Source organism: Lissotriton vulgaris, chromosome 8 (assembly GCF_964263255.1).
Source record: "Lissotriton vulgaris chromosome 8, aLisVul1.2, whole genome shotgun sequence".
Taxonomy (NCBI): domain Eukaryota; kingdom Metazoa; phylum Chordata; class Amphibia; order Caudata; family Salamandridae; genus Lissotriton; species Lissotriton vulgaris.
Window position 1 is genome coordinate 1,393,729,178 of NC_141696.1, and position 24,899 is coordinate 1,393,754,076.

The window sequence follows — 24,899 nt, forward strand, 5'->3', positions numbered from 1 at the left end:
ACCGGAATTATAAGATAGCCATGGTTTAAGTAGGTGAGTTTCACTGGGATACACTACATGTACATTTATTTTACATGGATACCCTGAACTTCTGGCAAAGAGGATGCCTTTGTGGACCTATACTGGGCACCAAGGGGCTAGTGGAAAGGTTTATGAAAAAGGCAAAGCAGGGGAAACAAAGATCACTCTCTCTTCACACCTATTAGTCTGAGTAAGTCAAAGTGCAATTTGAAACAGCAAAGATAGGCGGAGGTGCCGGAAGCCTGACGGAGAAAATAGTTACTGGAAAGAAAACCTATAAGGCTGCCCTTTCTTCAAGAAAAGTACAGGAACTGCACTTAAAGATTTTCAAAGGGTATTTGAAAGTTACCCTCACTTTTCTTTGATTCAAAGTGTTTATTGAAATACTTCCACACATAACCACACATTCCAAAAACACTGAAAGCCACCTTTCTGCTCTCCTCCATCACAATGCACCCTTGTCCATACACGGTCCAGCTACTGTGTGGGTCTGGGGTACGCAGGAGGTGAAAGGTCACAATGCGAGGGGATGTGGGTTCGGGTCCCCAGTGAGAGCGAAACCAGGAAAGCAAAGAGCAGGCTGTTACCTGCAGCGCGCAGGCCGCCCTCAGCAGCCGAAACCCTGCCGAAGAATGTGTTTAAATGTTTGTGGTGGGGAAGGATTCCTTCTGTGAGGGAGAACGCATTTGGAAATCACACAGAAAAGCTCTCACAACAGCAGGATCTGGGCTTCCGGAAAGTTTGCTGCGACTTTTGAAAGCGCTTTCGCCTCGATCACTGGCTGCCTTCCTCACCCCGCCCATGAAAACTGTTTATATGAGGTTACATCTGAAATGGGTTCACTGCCTGAGATCAGATGCCGGCCTGGTCGTTTCAAAAACTCAGGGTTAAGAAGACGGTACAAACAAATAACGTTATTATATATATGCTTCCGCGGTGTCTTCTGTCATTCGTGCCGGCGATCAAAGGCGCGCTCTAGTCTGGCCCCCCCTGCGGGGTCTTCCGTCCACATCTGGCTTCACAGCGGCCTGCACACCGCAGGCAATTTGTACTCCCTCCTCGACTTTTAATAAGCGTGACCCTGCAGGAGAAGTTTATCCAACTGTTAAATGGCGGACAGGGCCCCAGCGTGCTGTGAAACTGTCCTGATGTGCTCTGGGCAGGAATAACACCAGCGGCTCACTTATTCCTGTTTTTACTGAGATGTTACTTTATGGTCCCTTTCCCGGCCTGGCATGCAGCAGCTGCGCGCTGAGCGCTGCTGAATGGTGAACGCGCCCGGCCATCTGCATTCACTTACGGAGGCACCCTGACAGCTCCTAATTATAATTAATGTACTTCTTTGCGCGAGCACGAACGAAATATGCCCAAAATGGCGGAACAAAACTACATTTACCCTATCACTTCAAGCCTATTAAAACGACAGCACAACGAACACGAATCACTGGCCAGATGACAGAACACGCAAAGGAATGTGTGGAATTTGTCTCGGCAAAAGCCCTAGGAGATACTTTTTTTTCTTCTTTAACATTAGTTCTCGAAACTCCTCCCACTTTACAGTGGGGAGGAGTCCGAGCCCTAAAAAAGGAATATGAATATTTTAACAGTTCAGAAAAAGTTGACATGCAGTGCTAAATCGAAGATTTGAAAATAATTTGGAGAATGTCATTAAATGTGTTTTAAGAACACACGCCAAGTCAAAGTTGCTCCCCTCCCACTACTCAATCAAGGGTATTTAAGATGTGAGAAACTTGAGCCTGTTTACTTGTGGTGAGGAAAAGCAATAGGGGATTAGGATGGTGGGTTTCAGTTAAAATGCCCATGTAGTTTTTCAATTACCTCAATATATTTATGACAAAATTAATTTTGTTTTTCATTTAATCCACATTAAAAGCCACTGATTGCAAATAATTCCTGATTGTCTTCCAGATAAAATCCGTGCTCCTGGTTATTTTATTGCTCAGAAAGATATTTTTAGAATATCATATGGTGCGACAGTACATTTTTTTCAGGATTTTTGCATAGGTTGCCTTCAATTTCCATTGAATTTATTAAAAATACTGAATGTCTCTTGCAAACTATCGGGCAGAAACACTTTTTTACCTTGCATTTCTAACAAAAGTGTTACTTTATTTTAGTATTGAATACTTTACCTTCATACAAATAGATTATAGATATGTATAGTTCTAAATAAGTTTGTTTTAAAATCTAAAGGTTTATACATGTTTATTTCAGGGATTTATTCGTCTGTTCTGCTGTCACCTGTGTAAATTGGAGTATCACATCGACTGTTGGAAGACGTTTAAGACAACTGAATACTCTGATAAGAATGATAAGGTAAGATATGCAAGAAATTACTCAGACGGAACAGTTCAATGCTGTATTTCTCCCATTGCGTGCATTGTCCTTATTTAATTTTTATGTTATGTGAGATAATTGTAGAGCACCATACAGTTCGATGTTGATCACTAGTAGTTAAAGAGTAGTATTTAAAGAGGAAAAGAAATATGATCAGTGAAAAATCGTTATTTCCTCTGTCATCAGTCTCCCAGGTATTTTACTCTGAAATGAAGTTGCAGGAAGTGCAAATGTTGTTAGTAGAGAAGGCTAGGTTCTATAGTCCTACATGTGGGATGTCGGATAACCCTGGGCACCTTCATATCAGTCGGTCTATCACTTAAAAAAAGGTACTGGAGCGTGGTTGGGTTTGTTCACATTCAGGCTACCCTTCCATCCACCCACTTAGTCTTCTGCATATTAACACAAGGATTTAAATCAAGCTAAAAAAAGGAAGGCAAGTGAACATTACATTTGTTTGTCCTTACCACTTGAGAGACCTTTTGGTACCCTGTAGTGGGTTTAGAGGCCAGCCATGGCTTACCATTGCTAATCTTCATTTTTCACTCTCATTGACGTACTTTATATTCACCAGCTTCCTTTGGGTTTCCTTCCTCTTTCTGTATATTTTCTTCCCCTGGATCATGGACAACTTACTGTGTCCTTCCACTCCTCGTGTTTTCAAGTGCTTCTTTTTCTTTAAGCACTCTACAAGAGTGTGTGCGATTTCCAGCTGTCTGTCTTCTGTACTTCTCCGTCTTCATGTTCCTCTCCCACTCCCTTCCACCCATCCTTTGTTGTCTCTGTGCTTACTCCCGCCCAGCCTCTGTTGTCCGTCTGCTTAGGCCCCACCCACCCTCCGTCGTCTGTGTGCGTCCCCCAGGTCCTCCTGCCCATCCTCTATTGTTCGGAGGGTTTTCCAGACATTCCCACCCACACTCTATTGTCCTTAAGTTTGCCCTTGCCCCTACCAGTCATCCTCCATTGTCTCTGTGCTTCCCCCAAACTCTCCTGCCCTCCCTCTGTTATCTGCCTGCTTGCCCCCTGCACACCACCCTTTGTCTGGGTGCTTTCCCCATCCGCCCATCCTCCACTGTCTAGGTGCTATGATCCTTTGTCTGGGTGCTTGCCCTCCCATCCTCCTTTATCTGTGCGCTTGCTCCTCCTGCCCAGCTTTCCTTTGCCTGGGTGCCTTCTCCTCTGGCCCACCTCTCCTTTGTCTCTGTTTTTGTCCCTCCCTCAGACCCACCCTCCGCCTGGGATTTTGTCCCTCCCGCACACCCCTACTTTGCCTGGGATTTTGTCCCAGTGTTTTCTGGGTTTTTGTCCCTCTTGCCCCCCCCCCCCCTTTGCCTGGGTAATTGTCCCTCCTGCCCCACTTTGCCTTGATTTTTGACCCCCACTTTGCTTTGTGTCCCACCCACCCGTACTTTGCCTGGGTTTGTGTCCCTACCCACTTTGCCTGGGTTTGTGTCCCAAATCCACCCACCCCCCACTTTGCCTGGGTTTGTGTACCCCCCACTTTGCCTAGGTTTGTGTCCCACCCACCCACCCCCTACTTTGCCTAGGTTTGTCACCCACCCGCCCACTTTGCCTAGGTTTGTGTAACCCCCCACCCACCCCCCACTTTGCCTGGGCTTGTGTAACCCCCCACTTTGCCTGGGTTTGTGTAACCACCCACTTTGCCTGGATTTGTGTTCCAACCCACCCTCCACCCCCCTTTGCCTGTGTTTGTGTCCCTACCCACTTTGCCTGGGTTTGTGTCCCAAACCCACCCCCCCCCCCCCCCACTTTGCCTGGGTTTGTGTACCCCCCCACTTTGCCTGGGTTTGTGTCCCACCCACCCACCCCCTACTTTGCCTAGGTTTGTGTCCCACTCGCCTACTTTGCCTAGGTTTGTGTAACCCCCACCCACACCCCACTTTGCCTGGGTTTGTGTAACCCCCCACTTTGCCTGGGTTTGTGTAACCGCCCACTTTGCCTGTATATGGGTTCCAACCCACCCCCACCCCCACTTTACCTGGGTTTGTGTCCCAAAGCACCCACCCATCACCACTTTGCCTGTGTTAGTGCCCCTAACCTCTTTGCCTGGGTCTGTGTCCCAACCCACCCCCTCTTTGCCTGGGTTTGTGTCCCAACCCACCCACCCACCCCCTCTTTGCCTGGGTTTGTGTCCCAACCCACCCACCCACCCCCTCTTTGCCTGGGTTTGTGTCCCAACCCACCCGCCCACCCCCTCTTTGCCTGGGTTTGTGTCCCAACCCACCCACCCACCCACCCACCCCCTCTTTGCCTGGGTTTGTGTCCCAACCAACCCACCTACCCACCCCCACTTTCCCTGGGTTTGTGTTCCCACTACTCACCCCCCACTTTGCCTGGGTTTTTGTCCCAACCCACTTTGCCTGGGTGTTTGTCCCACCTGCCTAACCCTAACTTTGCCTGGATATTTCTCCCTAGTTTACCTGGGTTTTTGTCCCTCCCGCCCACCCTCTACTTTGCCTAGGTTTTTGTCCCTCGTGCCCACCCCCTACTTTGCATGGGTTTTTGTCCACCCCGCCCCCCCCCACCTACTTTGAGTGGGCTTTTGTCCCTCCCACCCACCCCCACTTTGCCTGGGATTTTGTCCCTCCCACCCACCCCCCACTTTGCCTGGGCTTTTGAAACCACTTTGCCTGGGTTTTTGTCCCTCCCCCCTACCCCCCACTTTGCCTGGGTTTTTGTCCATACCCACTTTGCCTGGGTTTTTGTCCCTCCCACCCACCCCCCACTTTGCCTGGGTTTTTGTCCCTCCCACCCACCCCCCACTTTGCCTGGGTTTTTGTCCCTCCCACCCACCCCCCACTTTGCCTGGGTTTTTGTCCCTCCCACCCACCCCCCACTTTGCCTGGGTTTTTGTCCCTCCCACCCACCCCCCACTTTGCCTGGGGTTTTGTCCCTCCCACCCACCCCCCACTTTGCCTGGGGTTTTGTCCCTCCCACCCACCCCCCACTTTGCCTGGGGTTTTGTCCCTCCCACCCACCCCCCACTTTGCCTGGGGTTTTGTCCCTCCCACCCACCCCCCACTTTGCCTGGGGTTTTGTCCCTCCCACCCACCCCCCACTTTGCCTGGGGTTTTGTCCCTCCCACCCACCCCCCACTTTGCCTGGGTTTTTGTCCCTCCCACCCACCCCCCACTTTGCCTGGGTTTTTGTCCATCCCTCCCACCCACCCCCCACTTTGCCTGGGTTTTTGTCCATCCCTCCCACCCACCCCCCACTTTGCCTGGGTTTTTGTCCATCCCTCCCACCCACCCCCCACTTTGCCTGGGTTTTTGTCCATCCCTCCCACCCACCCCCCACTTTGCCTGGGTTTTTGTCCATCCCTCCCACCCACCCCCCACTTTGCCTGGGTTTTTGTCCATCCCTCCCACCCACCCCCCACTTTGCCTGGGTTTTTGTCCATCCCTCCCACCCACCCCCCACTTTGCCTGGGTTTTTGTCCATCCCTCCCACCCACCCCCCACTTTGCCTGGGTTTTTGTCCCTCCCACCCACCCCCCACTTTGCCTGGGTTTTTGTCCCTCCCACCCACCCCCCACTTTGCCTGGGTTTTTGTCCCTCCCACCCACCCCCCACTTTGCCTGGGTTTTTGTCCCTCCCACCCACCCCCCACTTTGCCTGGGTTTTTGTCCCTCCCACCCACCCCCCACTTTGCCTGAGTTTTTGTCCCTCCCACCCACCCCCCACTTTGCCTGAGTTTTTGTCCCTCCCACCCACCCCCCCCTTCGCCTGAGTTTTTATCCCTCCCACCCACCCCCCTTCGCCTGAGTTTTTGTCCCTCCCACCCACCCCCCTTCGCCTGAGTTTTTGTCCCTCCCACCCACCCCCCCTTCTCCTGAGTTTTTGTCCCTCCCACCCACCCCCCCTTCTCCTGAGTTTTTGTCCCTCCCACCCACCCCCCCTTCTCCTGAGTTTTTGTCCCTCCCCTCCACCCCCCACTTTGTCTGTTTTTTTGTCCCTCCCTCCCATCCCTCCTTGGCCTGGGTATCTGAAAGAAACACGTTAGTGTTAGATTCCTTACCTTAGAATATCCCCAGGCGTCAGTCTGGATCCGGAAACTTTTGCGTAGCAGTACCCCTGCGCGTCGGTAGGCGTCGTCTGCAGGCGTCCCCTGCGGCTCCGCGTCCGTCGTCGGCGTCGTGCGCCGTGATGACGTCGCTGGAGTACATAGACGCCGCCTCCGCGCGCTGACGTCAGTTCTTCCTTTTTCCGCGCCAGTGGACGCAGATCTGAAGAGCAGTACTCCGGTCTTTGACCAAGTTTTTTTCGATTGTCTTTTTCTACTATTGTGCCTGATAGGATGCCAGGATTTAAGAATTGCGATGGCTGTGAGCGCACGATGTCGGTCACAGACCATCACCGCCTCTGCCTCCGGTGTCTGGGCCCCGACCACGACGTGGAATCCTGCGTCGACTGCCGGGCCCTTACCAACAAGGCTAGACGGGAGCGGTCCCGCAAGCTGCTGGAGCTCCGGGTGTCGGCCCCACGTCGGGACCGGGAGCGGTCCCGGTCCGGCCGGAGGTCGAGAGAGCGTTCGAGGGAGCGGTCGCGGAGCCGCGCCGGGCGCTCCGGAAGTCGACGCCACTCGTCATCCTCGTCAGGTAAGAAACACAAGAAGTCGGGGCGTCGTCATCGTACCCCCGACTCCCCCCGACGCTCGCGCGATGCGGCCGGGGGCTCGGGTGACCCCATCCCCGCGGCTCCGCGAGAGTCGCCGGCGCGGCCTGCCTCATACCCTCCGGTCCCTGGGCATGGCGCGACGCCTGAGGAGATCGAGGCGTTCCTCATGGCCATGAGGGCGCTCGCTTCTCCGACGGGGCCTACGGCGCCTTCGGGCCCAGTGCTACCGTCTGGGGGCCCTGGCGGTTCGGGTGTCCCTGCCTCGGCGCCGTCGGGTGCTCCGGCCCCGGCGCCGCCGACGGCTCCGACCCCGGCGCCGCAGGGGCCTTCGGGATCGGCGCCGGCTGGTCTTCCGGCCTCCCCGGCGCCGTTGCCATCGGGGTTACCCCCGACGCCGCCCCCGCGCGGCGCCGGTTCTCCGCTGCCGGTTCCGGCCGGCGGTGGGGTTCCGACGCCGGCTCCGGGCGGCGCCGTCCCCTTACCTTCTCCGACGCCGGACGCGGCGCCGGACGGGCGTCGATCGACGCCGGTCCCGGCGCCGATGGGGCCCATGAACCCCGAGGAGCCGGTCTTCATCATTGACTCCGAATACGGAGAGGATGAGGAGTACGGTGAAGGTTGGGAGGGGTCCGAGGACCCTCTGGCTCGCGAGTGCCAGTATGACCCGGACTGGACAGGTGACTTGGGGGATGCCAGTGGTTTGGACGACTCCCCTAACCCTGGTTTGATCTCTCCTCCAACCGTGGCATCGGTGGAGGGAGCTGCCTATTCTGTGGTGCTGATGAGGGCTGCCAAGGCCTTAAACCTTGAGCTCCCCGTCGCGGCCGTGAGGCCTAACATCCTCACCGAGGTCTTCAAACCGCAGTCATGCCCTTTGGAGCCTCTGCTGCCGTTTAATGAAGCCTTGTCTGACGTTCTGTTGGGCACGTGGTCCAGGCCCGCTTCAGGTGCGCCTGTTGATCGGAACGTGGCCAGGCGCCACCGTCCTTGTCCGGACGACCCCAAGTACCTGTCTACCCACCCCACTCCTGAGAGTCTGGTGATCCAGGCCTCGACCTCCCAGTCCGCATTCCCGTCGGCCCCGCCCGACCGGGAATCCAAGAGGTATGACCAGTTTGGCAAAAAGGTCTTCTCGTCCATTAGTTTGGGCCTGCGGTCTTGCAACACCGCCTGCCTCTTGGGCCGCTACACCCACTCTGTGTGGGATACGGTCGCGGAGCTGCTGCCAGAATGCCCCATGGAGGTGCGGGCAAAGCTCGGTCAAGCTGTAGCTGAGGGCCGGGATGCAGCGAAATATTCCATTCGGTGTGGTCTTGATACGACCGACTCGCTGGGCAGGGCTATGTCTACGACGGTGGCGATTCGTCGTCACGCCTGGCTGAGATCCGCCAATTTTTCGGCTGATGTCCAAAATACCCTGATGGACATGCCGTTTGATGGCTGTCACCTGTTCGGTGACAAAGCGGACCACGCGCTGGAACGCTTCAAGGACTCCAGGGTCACGGCCAAGTCCTTGGGTCTCTCGACCCAGCGTCAGCAACCGGGTTCGTTTCGTCCCTTTCGTGGCCAAGGAAGGGGCGCCCCCACACGTGCTGCCAGCCACGCGCCGCAACAATCCTTCCAACGCGGTGGCGGCCGTGGAAACCGCCGTGGTGGCGGTCGGGGACAACGGCGGGGTCAGACCACACCTTCCCCCGCAGCATCTACCCCAAAATCCTCCTAGTCCGTGCTTTCGGCCCCATGTGACGCCAGTGGGTGGCAGGGTTCGCCATCACCACGCTCACTGGCGCACGATCACTTCGGACAGGTGGGTGCTGCAAATTGTCCGAAGGGGCTACTCCCTCCCCTTCGAGACCTCTCCTCCAGCCATGCCACCGCAGAACCACCGTGTGTCGGGGGACCACTTGACACTTCTGCAGGAGGAAGTTACGGCCCTCTTGGCCAAGGGGGCCATCGAGCGCGTTCCTGGGCCAGAAGTAGGGCGTGGTTGTTATTCCCACTACTTTCTGGTGCCCAAGAAGGACAAGGGGGGCCTACGTCCTATCTTGGATCTAAGGAACGTCAACGGCTTCCTCCGGAAGGAGAAGTTCAAGATGTTGACGTTAGCTCAGGTCTTGGCTGCTCTAGACCCGCAAGACTGGATGGTAGCGTTGGACTTGCAGGACGCCTATTTTCACATCCCCGTCCTGCCGGCCCACCGGCGTTACCTGCGGTTCACGGTAGGCCAGGAGCACTTTCAGTTTATCGTGCTCCCCTTCGGCCTTACCAGCGCCCCACGGGTGTTCACAAAGGTGATGGCGGTGGTCGCAGCCCATCTGCGCAGGTTGGGGGTTTCAGTCTTCCCCTACCTAGACGACTGGTTGTTGAAGGCGGGCTCGCCCCAGACAGTCGTCCACCACCTTCAGATGACGGCAGACCTCTTGCACGACCTGGGGTTCTCCATCAACGTGCCGAAATCACACCTGTGTCCCTCTCAAAAGCTCCTTTTCATCGGAGCGGTTCTGGACTCGGCGCAGTTTCGGGTTTATCCTCCGGAACGGCGGGTTCGGGATATTCAGGCTTTGATTCCCATCTTTCAGCCGCTATCCCGAGTCTCGGTCAGGTTGACGCTGCGGCTGCTGGGACTGATGGCTTCCTGCATCCTTCTGGTGCATCACGCCAGGTGGCGGATGCGGGCTCTGCAGTGGGACCTGAAGTTTCAGTGGGCCCAGCATCAGGGCAACTTGTCCGACCACGTCTTGATCTCGGAGGGCACTGCGAGACAACTGCAGTGGTGGCTTACGGACCGCGATTGGGTCAGGGGCAAGTCCCTCTCCCTTCCCCAACCGGAGCACGTTGTCGTGACGGACGCGTCCCTCCAGGGCTGGGGTGGCCACTTGGGAGAGGCAGAGATCAGAGGCATCTGGTCTCCGGCGGAGTCCCGGCTCCATATCAATCTGTTGGAGCTGCGGGCGATTCGTCTGGCACTGAAGGCATTCCTCCCCTTTGTCAACGGGAATGTAGTGCAGGTGTTCACCGACAACACCACCGCCATGTGGTACTGCAACAAACAGGGCGGAGTGGGGTCGTGGACCCTTTGCCAGGAGGCTCTGCGCCTCTGGCAATGGCTGGAACGTCAGGGCGTGACTCTGACGGTTCAACACCTGGCGGGTTCTCTGAACGCCAGGGCGGACGAACTCAGCCGTCGGTGCTCGATGGATCACGAATGGCGTCTGAACTCGGACGTGGCGCAAGGCATCTTTCTGCAATGGGGAGAGCCTTGGTTAGATCTATTCGCCACAGAAGAGAACGCGCAATGTCATCAGTTCTGCGCGTTGGAGTTTCCAAGACGGCACTCGCACGGCGACGCCTTTCGGCGCGAGTGGAGTTGCGGTCTGTTATACGCCTTTCCGCCTATACCACTTCTGCCCAGAGTGCTGAAGAAGATCAGGCGCGACCGGGCCCAAGTTATCCTTGTGGCTCCGGACTGGGCTCGAAGGTACTGGTATCCCGAGCTACTCAGCATGTCAGTCGGTCCCCCGATCCGCCTGCCCCTTCAGGAGGACCTTCTGTCGCAGCAGCAGGGGACGGTCCTCCACCCGAACCTGTCCAGTCTCCACCTCCATGCTTGGAGATTGAGCGGCGGCAGTTGAGGCCATTTGACTTGCCTCCTGAAGTCTGTGATGTTATTCTGGCAGCCAGGCGTCCCTCCACTAAGTCGGTATACGCCTGTCGGTGGAACAGATTTGTGGCATGGTGCACAGCAAAGGCTGTGGATCCTCTTTCTGCCCCTCTTTCGGAGGTTCTTCTGTTTCTTCTTTCTCTTGCCCAGCAGGGCTCTGCTCTGGGCACTATCAAGGGCTACCTTTCTGCCCTTTCAGCCTTTTTGAGGCTTCCTGATCAGCCTTCTTTGTTCAAATCCCCGATTGTAACTCGATTCTTGAAAGGCATCACTCACATGTTTCCACCTGTTCCGTTTGTGATGCCTCAGTGGGATTTGAACCTGGTTCTAACTTTCCTGATGTGTGCTCCCTTTGAGCCCCTTCATTCTTGCCCTCTCCGTCTCCTGACTTTAAAGACGGCTTTCCTGGTTGCCATCACCTCTGCCAGGAGGGTGAGTGAGCTCCAGGCTCTTTCTGTCCAACCTCCTTTCCTGTCCATTCATCCTGACAAGGTGGTTCTGAGGACTAGACCTTCTTTCCTGCCCAAGGTTGTTTCGGCCTTTCACATCGGGCAGTCCATCACCCTCCCTTCCTTCTTCCCGCCTCCGCATCCTTCAAAGGATGAAGAGCGGCTCCATCGTCTGGACCCAAAACGTGCGCTTTCATTTTACATGGATCGCACACGCCAGTTCCGGGTGGATGACCAACTGTTTGTTGGCTACGTGGGTGCGAAGAAGGGACGGGCGGTTTGTAAACGAACCATCTCTCGATGGGTCGTCCTCTGCATCAAAGCGTGCTACTCTTTGGCTCGGAAGGAGCCTCCTGTTGGGCTGAGGGCCCATTCCACTCGGGCCACGGCGGCTACTACTGCCCTGGGCCGGGGAGTCCCCTTGCAGGACATTTGCCAGGCGGCTACGTGGGCCTCGCTGCACACCTTTGCGAGGCACTACTGCCTGGACAGTCAAGTCCGGAGGGATGGCTTCTTTGGCCGTTCTGTCCTCCAGGACTTTCTGGTGTAGTTTTGTATTGGTTCGCAGACCCACCACCGGGGTTGGTATTGCTGGGGTATGTATTCTAAGGTAAGGAATCTAACACTAACGTGTTTCTTTCAGATGAACAAGTTACTTACCTTCGGTAACGATATATCTGTAAGAAACATTAGTTAGTGTTAGATTCCTTACCGAACCCACCCATCCTCCCCGTTCTGCGAACTGATACCTAGGGTTAAGGTCATCCCTTTCAGGGCCCTAGTTTGTACATGGCACCAGTGTTGGTTCTCTCATGGCTCTGCGTCTCCTGGCGCGGAAAAGCTGTGTGCAAAGAACTGACGTCAGCGCGCGGAGGCGGCGTCTATGTACTCCAGCGACGTCATCACGGCGCACGACGCCGACGACGGACGCGGAGCCGCAGGGGACGCCTGCAGACGACGCCTACCGACGCGCAGGGGTACTGCTACGCAAAAGTTTCCGGATCCAGACTGACGCCTGGGGATATTCTAAGGTAAGGAATCTAACACTAACTAATGTTTCTTACAGATATATCGTTACCGAAGGTAAGTAACTTGTTCTTTTGGACCTCCCACCCACCCCTCATTTGCCTGGGTTTTTGTCCCTCCCGCCCACCCCTCCTTTGCCTTGGTTTTTTGTCCCTTCCGCCCACCCCTCCTTTGCCTGGGTTTTTGTGCCTCTCGACCACCCCCCACTTTGTCGGGTTTTTTGTCCCTCCCTCTCATCCCTCCTCGGCCTGGGTTTTTGTCCCTCCTGCCCACCCCTCCTTTGCCTAGGTTTTTGTCCCGCCCGCCCACCCCTCCTTTGCCTGTTTTTTTTGTCCCGGCCGCCCACCCCTCCTTTGCCTGGGTTTTTGTGCCTCCCGTCCACCCCCCACTTTGTCGGGCCTTGTCCCCCCCGCACCTCCCCCCCTCTGGGGGTTTTGTACCTCCCGCCCACCCCCTAAGCCTGGGTTTTTTGTCCCTCCTGCCACCCCCGCCCGGGGTTTTGTACCTCCCTGCCACCCCCTTTGTCTGCGTTTTTGTCCCGATGCCTGGGTTTTTGTCCCTCCCTTCTACTCCCCTTTGCCTGATTTTTAGGCCCTCCCGCCCACCCCCCTTTGCCTGGGTTTTTGGCCCCGCAGCTCATCCCCACTTTGCCTGGGTTTTTGGCCCTCCCGTCCTCTCCCCTTGGCCTGGGTTTTGTCCACCTCCCCACCCCTCAGGTTTAGGCACCCCTCGACCTGGTTTTTAGTTTGAAAGCAGGATACATTTGGGGCCCAGGTTTCCTGCTTTTGTCATGTCTGAAATGGAATGCCAGGATACTCCAAAGCAAAGGCAGCAGAAGTCAATTCTCCTTTTGGTCCTCAAGTCTTGGAAGATTTAGAGGATATGCCTTTAATGAGGAAGAAATAAAATTGTTTATGCCAAAGGTCCATACAAACTGACAGATTTCAATATTAAATAGCAACAACATAACGCATATACAGTACACAATATACTATTCTTCATTACAATTCATTAGAAATACTCTGCAAGTAGATCATTGAAAATAATTCCATCCATCTCATACACCCAAAAAATGCTTGCCTGGGTGCAATAACTGTGGGTGCGATCAGAGCTGCTGTTTTGGGCAGCTGCAGGAGATTTTGACCCGATGCCATGGGCCTCCTATTGCGACATCTACCATGAAGAGAAGTCAGAGTAGCGAGCAACACAAACCTAAGTCCCTGACCCCGAGGTGCGGCAGGAAGACTGCCTGCCGTCCTCTGGATCCTGTCTGAGTGATTTTGCAGGAGGACACTGAAGTGAGTTGTGGACACGTTGGGAACCCCCTCCCCCCAAACCCCTCGGATTGACAGACACTGCGCGTGGTGGCTCGTACTCCTGAACCGAGCACAAGAGGGTCAGAGAGCAAATTGTGCCTGCTGGGGGCTGGGACAAAAACACCAATGTCGTTGGCGCCTGCGCGGTGCTGCCGCTAAAGGCGGGAGAACTGTGAAGGTGTTGGGGCCCTGCCCAGCTGGCTGCCGAGGCCCAAGGGTCCTCGCCCTGAGGTGCGTTCCGTGGCCTCTGCAGTGAAGAGTGTGACCCAGATCACTGGGCACCTGAGCTGTGATTCAAACGCTACATCGTTGTGGGGCCATCACAGCATCTCGTACATTGGGGTCTGCTCATCTCCGGGCAGACTGAGGCACAAGTGAAGGTAGGGGCACTGCTAAATGGACTGGGGAGTGCAGCCCTAGCTTGTATAGGTTTCTAAGATGTCATGCAGCGCTCCAGCCCCCCCACCACCACCCTGCCTCCATCCCTCTTGACCAGGCCTACCTAGCGCACGTCTCCTGCATCCGCCTTGCGTCTAGCCAGGCCGGGCTCACTTTCCGCAGACACCTGCCGCTGGACCCCACATAGGGTTCCTCTGAGTGCAGGGAAAGGCAGCACTTGTAGAGCGTGCCGAGTGGTGCGGCTCACCTGCTTCCATTTCTAGGGCTGAAGATAGGGCCCCGTTATCAGAAGCATAGGGGCGGAGTATCACTCTTATCTCAGATGCTGCCTGCCGCCATGTTATCATTGTGATTGTTGCTGAGACTTGGGGGTCTTCTTAAGAAGACGTGTACTTGCTTGTGCAAGAACACTGCCATAGGCACCTGGATTGAGCAGGTGTGGCCGGTGGACACTGGGCGCCTCAAAACTTGCTGGCCTGCAAACCTTGGAGCTACTTAACAGTTACCCGAGTGCTACCATTATAGCCCCTACCTGCCAGCCCCTACCTGCCAAAGCTGCAGAGCTCATAGTGTCTTCTCCTCCTGGGGATGTTACCTGGCACTGGCACCTCTATCAGAGACAATAGCTCAAGGGACACCAGGACAAGTTCCATGAGATATCCTGTGTGAGATGGCTTCTGTGGCTGTCGCTCCTGCAGATGTACCTGTGGAGTCCTGGTGGGCGCAAACATACATAGACATTGCTGCATGTGGTATTGAGGGGACAGCTAGCTCTATAGTCTTCTCTAGGAAGTGATACAGCACTTCACTGTAGCGAGATGAGCGCCCTGTGTAAAGAGTAATTGTTCAGAGTGGATAGGTTTTGTGCCTTCAAAAATTCACTTCTATTGTTACAGTTGTAGTATACAAGAAGAAAGCAAAAGGTTGTTGCAGTCAAGTTTCTTAAGATGCAGCTGAGAACTTAAGAAACTTGTAAATAAAAAGGACAAGACAGCAACAACCTTTTGCTTTCTTCTTGTATACTACAACTGTAACAGCAGACCATGTTACCCCAAGTCTCTTTGGTACCAACCTAGATTTTGGGGTTGCACCAACCCTGAGATTGAAGTGAATTTTTTAAAGGCACAAAACCTATCCACTCTCTGAACACTTATCTCATACCAGGTGGTCTTTAGGTCCTATCCATTTGTGCCTGAACCTTGATGGCACCCACTTTCTCCTGCGTAAAGAATAGCTGGAGCGCACAGCGGTGTCTCAGTGTAGAAACATACCTAAACTTCGATACCAGAAGCTCCACTAAGCCATCACAGGACTCACAACTTGATCATGAACAGATTTTGGACTTTCAGGGTACGCCTACGTTGGAGTCTACACTACTGGGGATGTAAACCAGTCTCCAGTCTACAGATGGGAAAATGGACACTCTAAATCTACGTATGGACAATGTCTGCCAAATTAAACAAGCAATCACCGTGGCTCACTGCAGCGGAGCAGAGGATCTCAACAATGAAGGATGACTTGCAATCAGGCAGCACAAAATGCCTCAAAATGGGAAAGGTTCTGGCAGTGATCCAATGAAAATCTTGAGGTGCGTTTGCGTCGACACAATCTGCAAATAACTGGGGTCCCTGAGTTCACTAACATGTAAAGTATAGAATCCTACGTGGAAACTATGCTGACCACAGTGTTTGACGCTGAAAACCTGTCTCATTTGCTAGTTGTGGAGCAAGCTCACTGGTCTCTCATGGCGCGGTCTCCTCCTTGTGCACCTCCACGCCCAATTATGGCGAAGTTATTGAACTATGGATGTAGAGAAACATCCCATTTTATCCTCTTTCCAGGTTGCCCGCCAAGAGTTCCTGCCTATGGAGAAAAAAAAAGTTAAAAAAAAAAAACCTGCTGCAAAATGGCCAAGTTTTATCTGGATCGCCTTTGTGTTGAATACAAGGGGAAAAAGAGTATTTTCACCACTCCCCTGGTGGCCACCAAACTCTTCGTCAGATCCCTTTCCTCACGGAAGAATGATCAGCCCACAGAAGCAATTGAAGATGAAGTTGACTTATAGGATATAGGGGTGGGGGGGTGGATTGCCTCATTTGTGGGCTAATAACGCTCCTGCAGATATGACTGCTGCGACGGAGAGGACACAGGAACCATATATGCAGGCGATGGTCCTCCTTCTCCACACGAGCTGATGGATGTGATGGCAAGATCTAGATCTCAGCTTCCACCTTCGGTCATATGGAGGGGATCTGGGAGCTGGTACTCCCCATTCCCCCATTAGCGATCAGCCCAAATGGTTTTGATGAGTAGAATTGTGTTAGTCATGTATGTTTTGTTATGTCAGTTATTTATTGTCAAATTTGGGAATATCTTTAGCAAGTTTGAAATGCTTAAGTGGGAGGGGGGAGGATTAATAGTTAGTATATCACCTGAGTGTCACTCGTATGGCCTGCGATTATGTACACCACATGCTACCTTTAGAATGATACCTTTCGCAAATCAAATATAAGTCCCTGGGATGAACAGATCAGTTGGTAAAGTAAATCTGTTATCCTGGAATATACATGAGCTCAATAATACCTGAAACCCCCAACTAGTCCTTAACTATTTAGAAAGACAGGACATCCAGATTGCAGTATCAAATAGAGGCACTGCCTTCTCCTTATGAGAAGCTTTAATAGTGACTATATTTAAACCGGATAAAATGCCTGAAGTCTTCAATAAACAAGGTTAAAAAAATACTAGCTAAAATTCTTGTATTGCGGCTACAACCCTTGATCTCCTCACTGGTGCTACTGGATCAGCCCAGCATTATACTATCTCGGTCCACGGCGCATAATTTGCTCACCATATTTACACTATTACACCAACAAGACCCTTCCCTACAGGCAGCTATGGTCCTGTTGGATCCCGTCAAGTCCTTTGAATACGTTGCATGGGAGTATATGTTTTTTTCTTATGGCCCACATGGGCATCCCAGAGACGTTTCTCTGCTAGATTTGCCTATATGGACACACATCCAATGGGTCCCCATAGGCAGAGGTACGCGACAGGGCTGCCCCCTGTCACCACTGTTATTTGCTATAACACTGGAAATGCAGGCCTGTGTCAATCGGCAAGGACACACGACGACCGCTCTGCAGTTTCGTCTACGGCCTTTAAGCATCTCCCTCTAGGCAGATGATATGATATTATACGTCAGAAACCCTTTGGTACACTGATCCCCAGTGTATCGGGAATGTGGTGGATTGGAACACTACTGGCCCATGTATCAACTGGTCGAAATCAGTTATATTCCCACTCACACCCGACACCCAACAGACCTTGCTTGAATTCGCACTTGTGTGGGATACAGATCTGGTTAAATACTTGGGGGTTGTGGATACATAGAGATTCTGACTTGGTGATTCAAACTAATTATGGCAGAGCAATTTTGTAGCTGTAAGATCAGTTAGGCAGATGGTTGAAATTGCCAATATCACTGTCTGATAGAATTGCAGTCCCAAAAATTTTGATTTTGCCCACATTTTGTATCTATTTGTAAACATACCCATTGTGTTGCCCTTATATTTTGTTCCAAAAAGTTAGATCACTGTTCCATACAGTCGTATGGGCTAGAAAGCAGCCTGGAATCACTTGGGATATACTTACATTACCATATGGTAAAGAGGGTTTAACACACCTGACTTCTATCTATATCACTTATGTGCACAGGCTCACTTCAGCCAATACTGCTTTATCACTTATACTCACCGGTTCACTTCACCCAATACTGCTATATAGCACATGATTCCATCCTACACCTTGCGGTGGAGAATGACAATGCTCACCCCATCCCGCTTCTGGCTCTCCTGCCACAAAAACTGTAGGGGATTCCCACACACAAAATAAATTCACTGCTTTCAACAACAGCCTGGCGGATGTTGGGGCAAGGGCTGTGAGGCTGCCGTCATATGCCCCGCCGCAGCTCTTGCAGTACCATCCTGCGATTTCAAATTTGCAGTAGGACACTGCGCTTATAATTCTCAGGCGGGTCTAAAGACAAAGGGGATGCCTACCCCAACAATACCTTTGGGGCCTTTGAATTCCTCATAAGCGCTCACAAACGTACTCCACTCTTACCGCTTGTATACTGGCAACTCAGAGCGGCTTTGCGCACCCTATACCCTTAATTCCAAGCAAAGCCTCCTCCTCTTACTGCCTTGCCTATACTGCTCACTAGTGTAACGTGTAGACACTCAATCACTAAACTATATAATGCAGCGCAGACAGATAGGCCACAGTGATTTGATTTGATTTGATTGTGGGTTTTATAGAGCGCACAGCTACCCTAGGGCATCCCGGCGCTGGTAACTATCATCCTGGAGAGTGTGCGATCAAGGGGGGTGGTGCTCAGGGGAAAAGGAGGGTCTTCAGTTTTTTCCTAAATCTAAAGTGGTTTTGTTCTTGCCTCAGGGAGAGTGGGAGGGCGTTCCACAGATTTGGAGCATTGTACGAGAACAAGCGACCACAGTCTACTGACAAGACGCTAGAGTGCTGGAATGCCATCCTAGGTCAACCCATAAATGGGTCAGATTGGACATTCTGCTGTGCACAATTACATACACTCACTTCTAATTGTAATCTACTAATAATGCACATTAAATTTCTGCATTAAATGTATTCTACGCCAGCCAAACGTTGCAAATTTGGGTTGCGGATAGATGCCAACTATGAACAGTGTGTAACAATGGAGGCAGACATGTTACATGTGGCAGTGTACAGCCATAATGCAATATTGGACTCAAGTAACAGACTCTCTGATATGGTGTCTGAACAAATAGCCTGTGACCCTTGACCAGTCCGTAGGACTGGTCAAGGGACCTCCGACCTGCCAATCGGCGATTTGTGTCTGTGGCTCTGCTGCTGGCAAAGACAAGGGTGTCCCTCCACTGGGGCAGCAGAGTTAAACCCGCCAAGAAGATCTATTTAATATATCTGACTTACTGTAGATCCCAATTGGAACTCTATGCAGATGAACCGCCGCAACCTAAAGATATCTGGTGGACTGTAACAGCGTATTTGTTGGCACACCCGGATGATTTGCAGAGAATAAAGCAGGCAGGAGACCAATAAGGTAACTATTCAGTTGAATGGGGTATGTTTTTACTGCGAGTGCACATAGAAAAATATAATGTTTCTATTCCATTTCTGGATATGGCAAGTATAGGGAGGAAGGTGATTGTATGTTTAAATTTTCATTCATATTGTGATACTGGTTTTAAAAACGAATATAAAAAAAAAGTAAAAATATATTTAAATGCCTTTGACACCGTTCAGATCAGTGACCATTTAAGTAATCCTTTTTGATATTTCTTTCTATACTGCACAGATATTGGCCACAACAGTAAGATCTGAAATAATTCACATGGTGCTCTACACATACAGTTACATCTGTTAACAGTTGCAGAATTAAAGCCCTCAGATCATGTAATAAGTCTAAAAGAAGACCTGAGGTGCCTTCGCAATACATGGTTAGAGCTCCATATCAGGCACCAATTAGCTTTGTAATGCATTCAGTGTTTTTTGTTTTGAGTGAAAGCTATTTTACATTGTCAGGCAAAGTCTTTTTCCCCTAAAAACAGCAACCACAACTGTTGTAGCTATTCTAGCAGAATGTAATTCAATCTCAAACTTATTAAACAGCATAACAAGTCTGTGCTTCATTTGCCAAGCTCCCAGACATTCCCATTGACAAAAGTCTAAGAGAAAGAGCAGCCACTGACTTCACTTCTTGCTTGATAATGGATGTTAAAAATGTTATACTTAATTTTTCCCAGTGGAACTGAATCGAGCATGTACCCAATTCCAAGTGCTAGGCTTCAAAACTTATAACTGTGGGCATCTCAAAAGCTTTATGAGGAATTTACCCTCCTGCAGTTTGGCAGTCCTAGTACTAGCTCTGGCATGGCATGGCTTGTACTAGGATTGTCAAATGTTAAACAGCATATCATTGGAGGTAAACTTATAAATATATGTGATCTACATTGAAGTTACAAAGGGACCTCTGTAAAGAACTTGGAATTGCCAAAAGACATTCAGGGCCAGGCACTGCTTTTTAAAAACTATTTGCTCATGCTCCTTATATTATAATTTTTCTTTGGCCATTCTGTTAAAATATTTGTAAGATGGTGTTCTCTGTAACCTCTCCCCTTTTAAACACTAAAGAAAATTATGCTTTATCTGCCCAACATACTTTTGCTCATGGTAATTACCAACATGCTAGTGCTACAGTACTAGCTTAGCTTGTATAGTTGTCTCTGCGAACATACAGGTGTACAATCAAAGCAGTATAAACTCATCAGCATACAAGCAATACATTTATCACTTTCCCATCCACATTTCGAAGGTCACCATGGACTCCCGTAGATAATCTGCAAGTTAAATTAGAAAAAGTGAAAACTGAAAGGGGCAATGGCACTGGCTTGTGTCATTCCCATACTGACCTCCAACAAGACCCGCTTTATTTGAACAGGCAGCTATTACAATAGGCATGTCCTCCTCAATTATTTAGTCAGATCACTTTCTTGTGCCTTTTCATTTTTACAGTTCATGACAACCAATCCCTGCTACACTGATCTTAAACCATCTTGAGCTTGAAGCAAGATTTGTAAACGGTCCCTTATTAAAGCTTCAGCTGTATCCTCCCCCTCACTGGAGGGCAAAAAGTATCATAAATATATCAGGAAGAAACAGGCAGACTTTTATACACAGAAAGTCAATGAGGCATTTACAAGCTCTAGAGAAATTTTCACAATTGTTAAGTTTTACTTAAATCCTATTTACTTTATTTTTAGACATTTATGAATGATTTGTGAATGTTCTTTTATGACAAAATAGAGAAAGTTTAGTTCCTCCAGGAAATATCGACTCTTTGCCTACTACGGAGCCTGTTGTCTCTCCTAATGGAACTCAAGAGGTGGAAAGTTGCACAGCCAGTCTTTTTAAACTTTTCTGGGCGACATTTTTGTGAAAATTATAATCAATGTTATTAAGGTGCGAGGTTGCTGCCTGGGTGGCGTCTCTTGTCGTGGACGTCAATTAAACATGAAGAACTGTGATCCCAACGGTTGTTGGAAGCATCCCCTGGCGCTCCGCTCATATGTGGTTAGAATACTCCATGTTAATTAGTATAAGAAAACAATTCATACTGATTTTCATGAGAAAAGAACTTTTTATATTCATCAGTTCAAATTTCTTTTCCAAACAGTTCATTTGTTTGATTCGTTTAAATGAAAATAAACACTTATTCAGTCCAATGCATTTCGGGCTGAAACGCCCTTCATCTGGGACATGAAACTAGAAGCAAGACAAAAAAAGCTATTCAAACGGCTGTGCATTATCCAAGGCAAATATAAACATACAGTCAAGTAAAAGCAATGTGAAAGTACGTGTCAAATCATAGTGTAACCCAAAACGTGCTCGGTGAAAAAAGGTCAAGGAATGGTCAACATCACTCACGTGTTATTCTTTCCGAATGACTAAATCGTTATAAAGTGTCAATGCTGTGGAAAATAAGGAATGTTAGTGTCCCTGTTTCAAACGTGTTTGGTAAAGGTAAATAAAATGCAACTATGAACTTCTATCTACACGGGTGTAAACTTACTTCATAGACTCATTGGCGTCTCCTCGACATTTCAACGCAAACGTGATCTCAACTTCGTCTCTCGCGAAGCGGCCAGAACTGGCAGTCTATCGCGGTAGAAGTAAGAAAAGACTGCAGTGAATTCTTAGTCTAAGGTGTCACGATTGGTCAGAGTGCCGATAACGTGGTCGGAGGTCTGCCAATCAGAGGCTACTCTAGAAAAAAGGAAACACGCTTGTCTTAAATGTGAAGTCGAATGAGGTTGATATTAGTGTTATCACAATTCTTGTGGGATAACCAGTGACTAAAACCGAAACATCATAATAAATAAAAGACTAATACTTGGGGTTTCTAATTTTAGACTACTATGAAGATAAAAATAAAAAATAAGGAAAAACAATGTTCCTTGCACTATGATTTTGACACGTACTTTCACATTGCTTTTACTACTGTATGTTTATATTTGCCTTGGATAATGCACAGCCGTTTGAATAGCTTTTTTTGTCTTGCTTCTAGTTTCATGTCCCAGATGAAGGGCGTTTCAGCCCGAAATGCATTGGACTGAATAAGTGTTTATTTTCATTTGAAAACAACGAATCAAACAAATGAACTGTTTGGAATAGAAATTAGAACTGATGAATATAAAAAGTTCTTTTCTCATGAAAATCAGTATGAATTGTTTTCTTATACTAATTAACATGGAGTTTTCTAACCACATATGAGCGGAGCGCCAGGGGATGCCTCCAACAACCGTTGGGATCACAGTTCTTCATGTCTCTCCTAATGGGACACGTCTGTTTCAATTTAACAACATCTTGCTGTAGGAGTCGGCCCAAGCTACAGTTAAGCGTAGGCTGGGCTCACTATTTGACCCTGGCCAGCCACAAGTGCTTACGAAGGTACTGCAGATTATCAGTCGAAGGCTTAACATAATGTTTAATTAATCAAATCCAGGCTGTTTCTGAATGTTGGAAGCATACATACATTGTACAGCTACTAAATATATATTTTTTTGCATGTCAGTGAGTCCAGCATCCTATTGGATTATTATCCAGTAGCTTTGCTTTCAGCAGCCTCAGAATTGCTCGAAAACTTAGTCAACTGTCAGCTGTTAAACTAAGTAGAACAGCACTGGCTTTTGCATTTCACGCTGTCTGTTATTTGTTCAAGTCACAGTACAGAATTGACACTGCTCAAAGTTACCAAATTTATGAAGTTCATCTTCGATTAAGGTCGCTCTGCTGCTCTAGTGCCATTGTATTTATTGGCGACATTTGACAGTGTTACACACCATTATGTTTGTATGACTTGCAAGTGTCGGGATCAGTGGGCTGGCCCACAGCTGGATAGGATCTTTTCTTTCTAACAGAAGTCAATCGATCACGTTCTCTCCCTCAAAGTCAACATCTACAAAAGTAAACTATGTAGTGTCATTGAGCCCAACATTTTTTATTGTCCAAACATTTTTTATGGTCTACTTGGCCCCTTCACCAATAACTGTTCAGACTTGTGGCCTAAGGGTAGTACACAGCTGATTTTCTCCAATGATAAACATCCTGCCATTTCTTAGAAAGCCTTTAAGCTATGCCTCACTCAGGTTGCCTCAATGGATATAAAACAGTTTTTGTTTTAAATCAATCTCAGACAAAAATTTGATTTTGATCTTTGGTGGCCCTCACTCCATCTGGTCACTGGATTGGTGACCTAAGGAACTGGAAGGTTGCTCTTCCCCCAATAGCAGGGCATGAAATATGAGCATCAAATGTGACGCCAAGTTATCCTTCCACTCCCATGAATTGTCCATAGCTGGCTCCTGGTTTTCTTTGTACACTCTTTAAAGCCATTTTAGGACATCTTGTCTGTCTCAGTGCGAAAGATAGTAATACATACTCTGCTTACATCGAGATTTGAGTTTGCTAGCTTGCTTTATCTTTCTTAGAGTTTGGTTAGGTGGCTTCAGCTGGTACAACATGCTGCAGCTAGTCTGAATTTGATAATTCCAGGTCATCAGCATATAACCCCACATCTCAGATCCCCACACTGGTTCCTGATGAGCAATAGAATCCATTTTAATAGCTTCTTCCTTACATACTAGACTTTTTATGATTTTGGTCCCAGATATCTAATTGAACGTGTAAAACATCAGGGTTTTGAGATTGTCAAATGCACAACTGTTACTCATTCCTAGGATCAAGAGGGTGAGGAAAGGTGGGCTTTCCTTTACCTTTATAACCGCCAAACTTTGGAATGATCTGCCTGTTACTTCACATAGCATTGACAACAAGATTTGCTAAAAAAAAAAATTGACAACCTGGCTCTTCAAATCTGGTTAAGCAATGCTTGTGTAGTCTCATTGTGCCTCCTCCAATTCACTGTAGCGCCAAGATGCCCATTTTGCGTAACTCTCGCACTTTACAAGTGACTTATTCATTCATTCATTTCCCTTTCGTCTCCCCAAAGAAAATCGGGTCCAGGTTTCTGCGTGTAGGATTATTAATTTCAGTAGGTCTATTGGTATGTCTTAATTTAAGTAAGTTATTCCATAAAAGCCCTCTGTCAACAGTAACAAATACCAATATAAATTCCACAAAGCAGGCAACCAGACTCCCAGCCTTCTAATGGTTTTTAACTTACAGTATTTCAAGGTATATGTTGTGGATTTCCTTTTGAAGTGAATTTCTTGATGACAACCTCCACCAGCATTCACTTGGACTTCCAAGATTCAGATCGATGCAATCTGCTGATTTTCCACTTGCTCTCATATTTTATTTTTCAAGCCTTCTTTGGCAACATTATTAGTGGACCCCAGAGATCATTATGGAATCTGTTTGATAATTGAACTAACACAGCTACTGAAGCTGTCGAGGAAGTTTTAACTCCCACAGTTGAAGGGATGAAAACCATTCCTCAAAAAAGATAGTGTTTGGCCATTCATGCAAAACAAACAAGTATTCATTTCATGCTTGTTTAAGGTGGTGATGTTCACAAGCCCTTTGAACTGTGGAAGAAGGCTGCCTGTGGTTATTAAGTGGTGGTTCCTGCAAACGGGTTTGTGTGCATATTCATCTTTGAATGGCCTTGATGTTTTGTGAACTCTGCCCCCTATTGGGGTACCATAGACGAATTGCTTCCTTGATCAATACCCTCCTCCATGAAGGAACATAGACATAGCTTAGACAAGAAATTGAATCTAAACATGCACATAAATGCCTTAGCCAAAGGTGCACATTTCCAGATTTGATTCCTCCGAGGAATGCAGTCTCTCTTATATGTTGATTACCTTAAGATAGTAGTTCACTCTGTAGTCCTCTCAAGGCTTGACTGTGGCAATTCTATACTACCTGGTTTACCCAAAATACACCTTGCTCTTCTAAAACCTTTGTCTGTGCTGCTACACATTTCATC

General features: G+C 49.5%; 1 protein-coding gene across 2 annotated transcripts in view; it reads left to right on the top strand.

The window, feature by feature from the left end:
- The window catches only part of LOC147698808 (E3 ubiquitin-protein ligase TTC3-like), a 1,930,429-nt gene that overhangs the window by 712,912 nt on the left and 1,192,618 nt on the right, over positions 1-24,899 (top strand). For both annotated transcript variants that reach the window (XR_015299370.1, XM_086935404.1), the window contains exon 23: positions 2,257-2,358. Coding sequence is in view for 1 of the 2 variants with exons in the window: in XM_086935404.1 (XP_086791530.1) it covers positions 2,257-2,358 (102 nt within the window). In the remaining variant the exon portion in view is untranslated. The remainder of the gene's footprint in view (positions 1-2,256; positions 2,359-24,899) is intronic.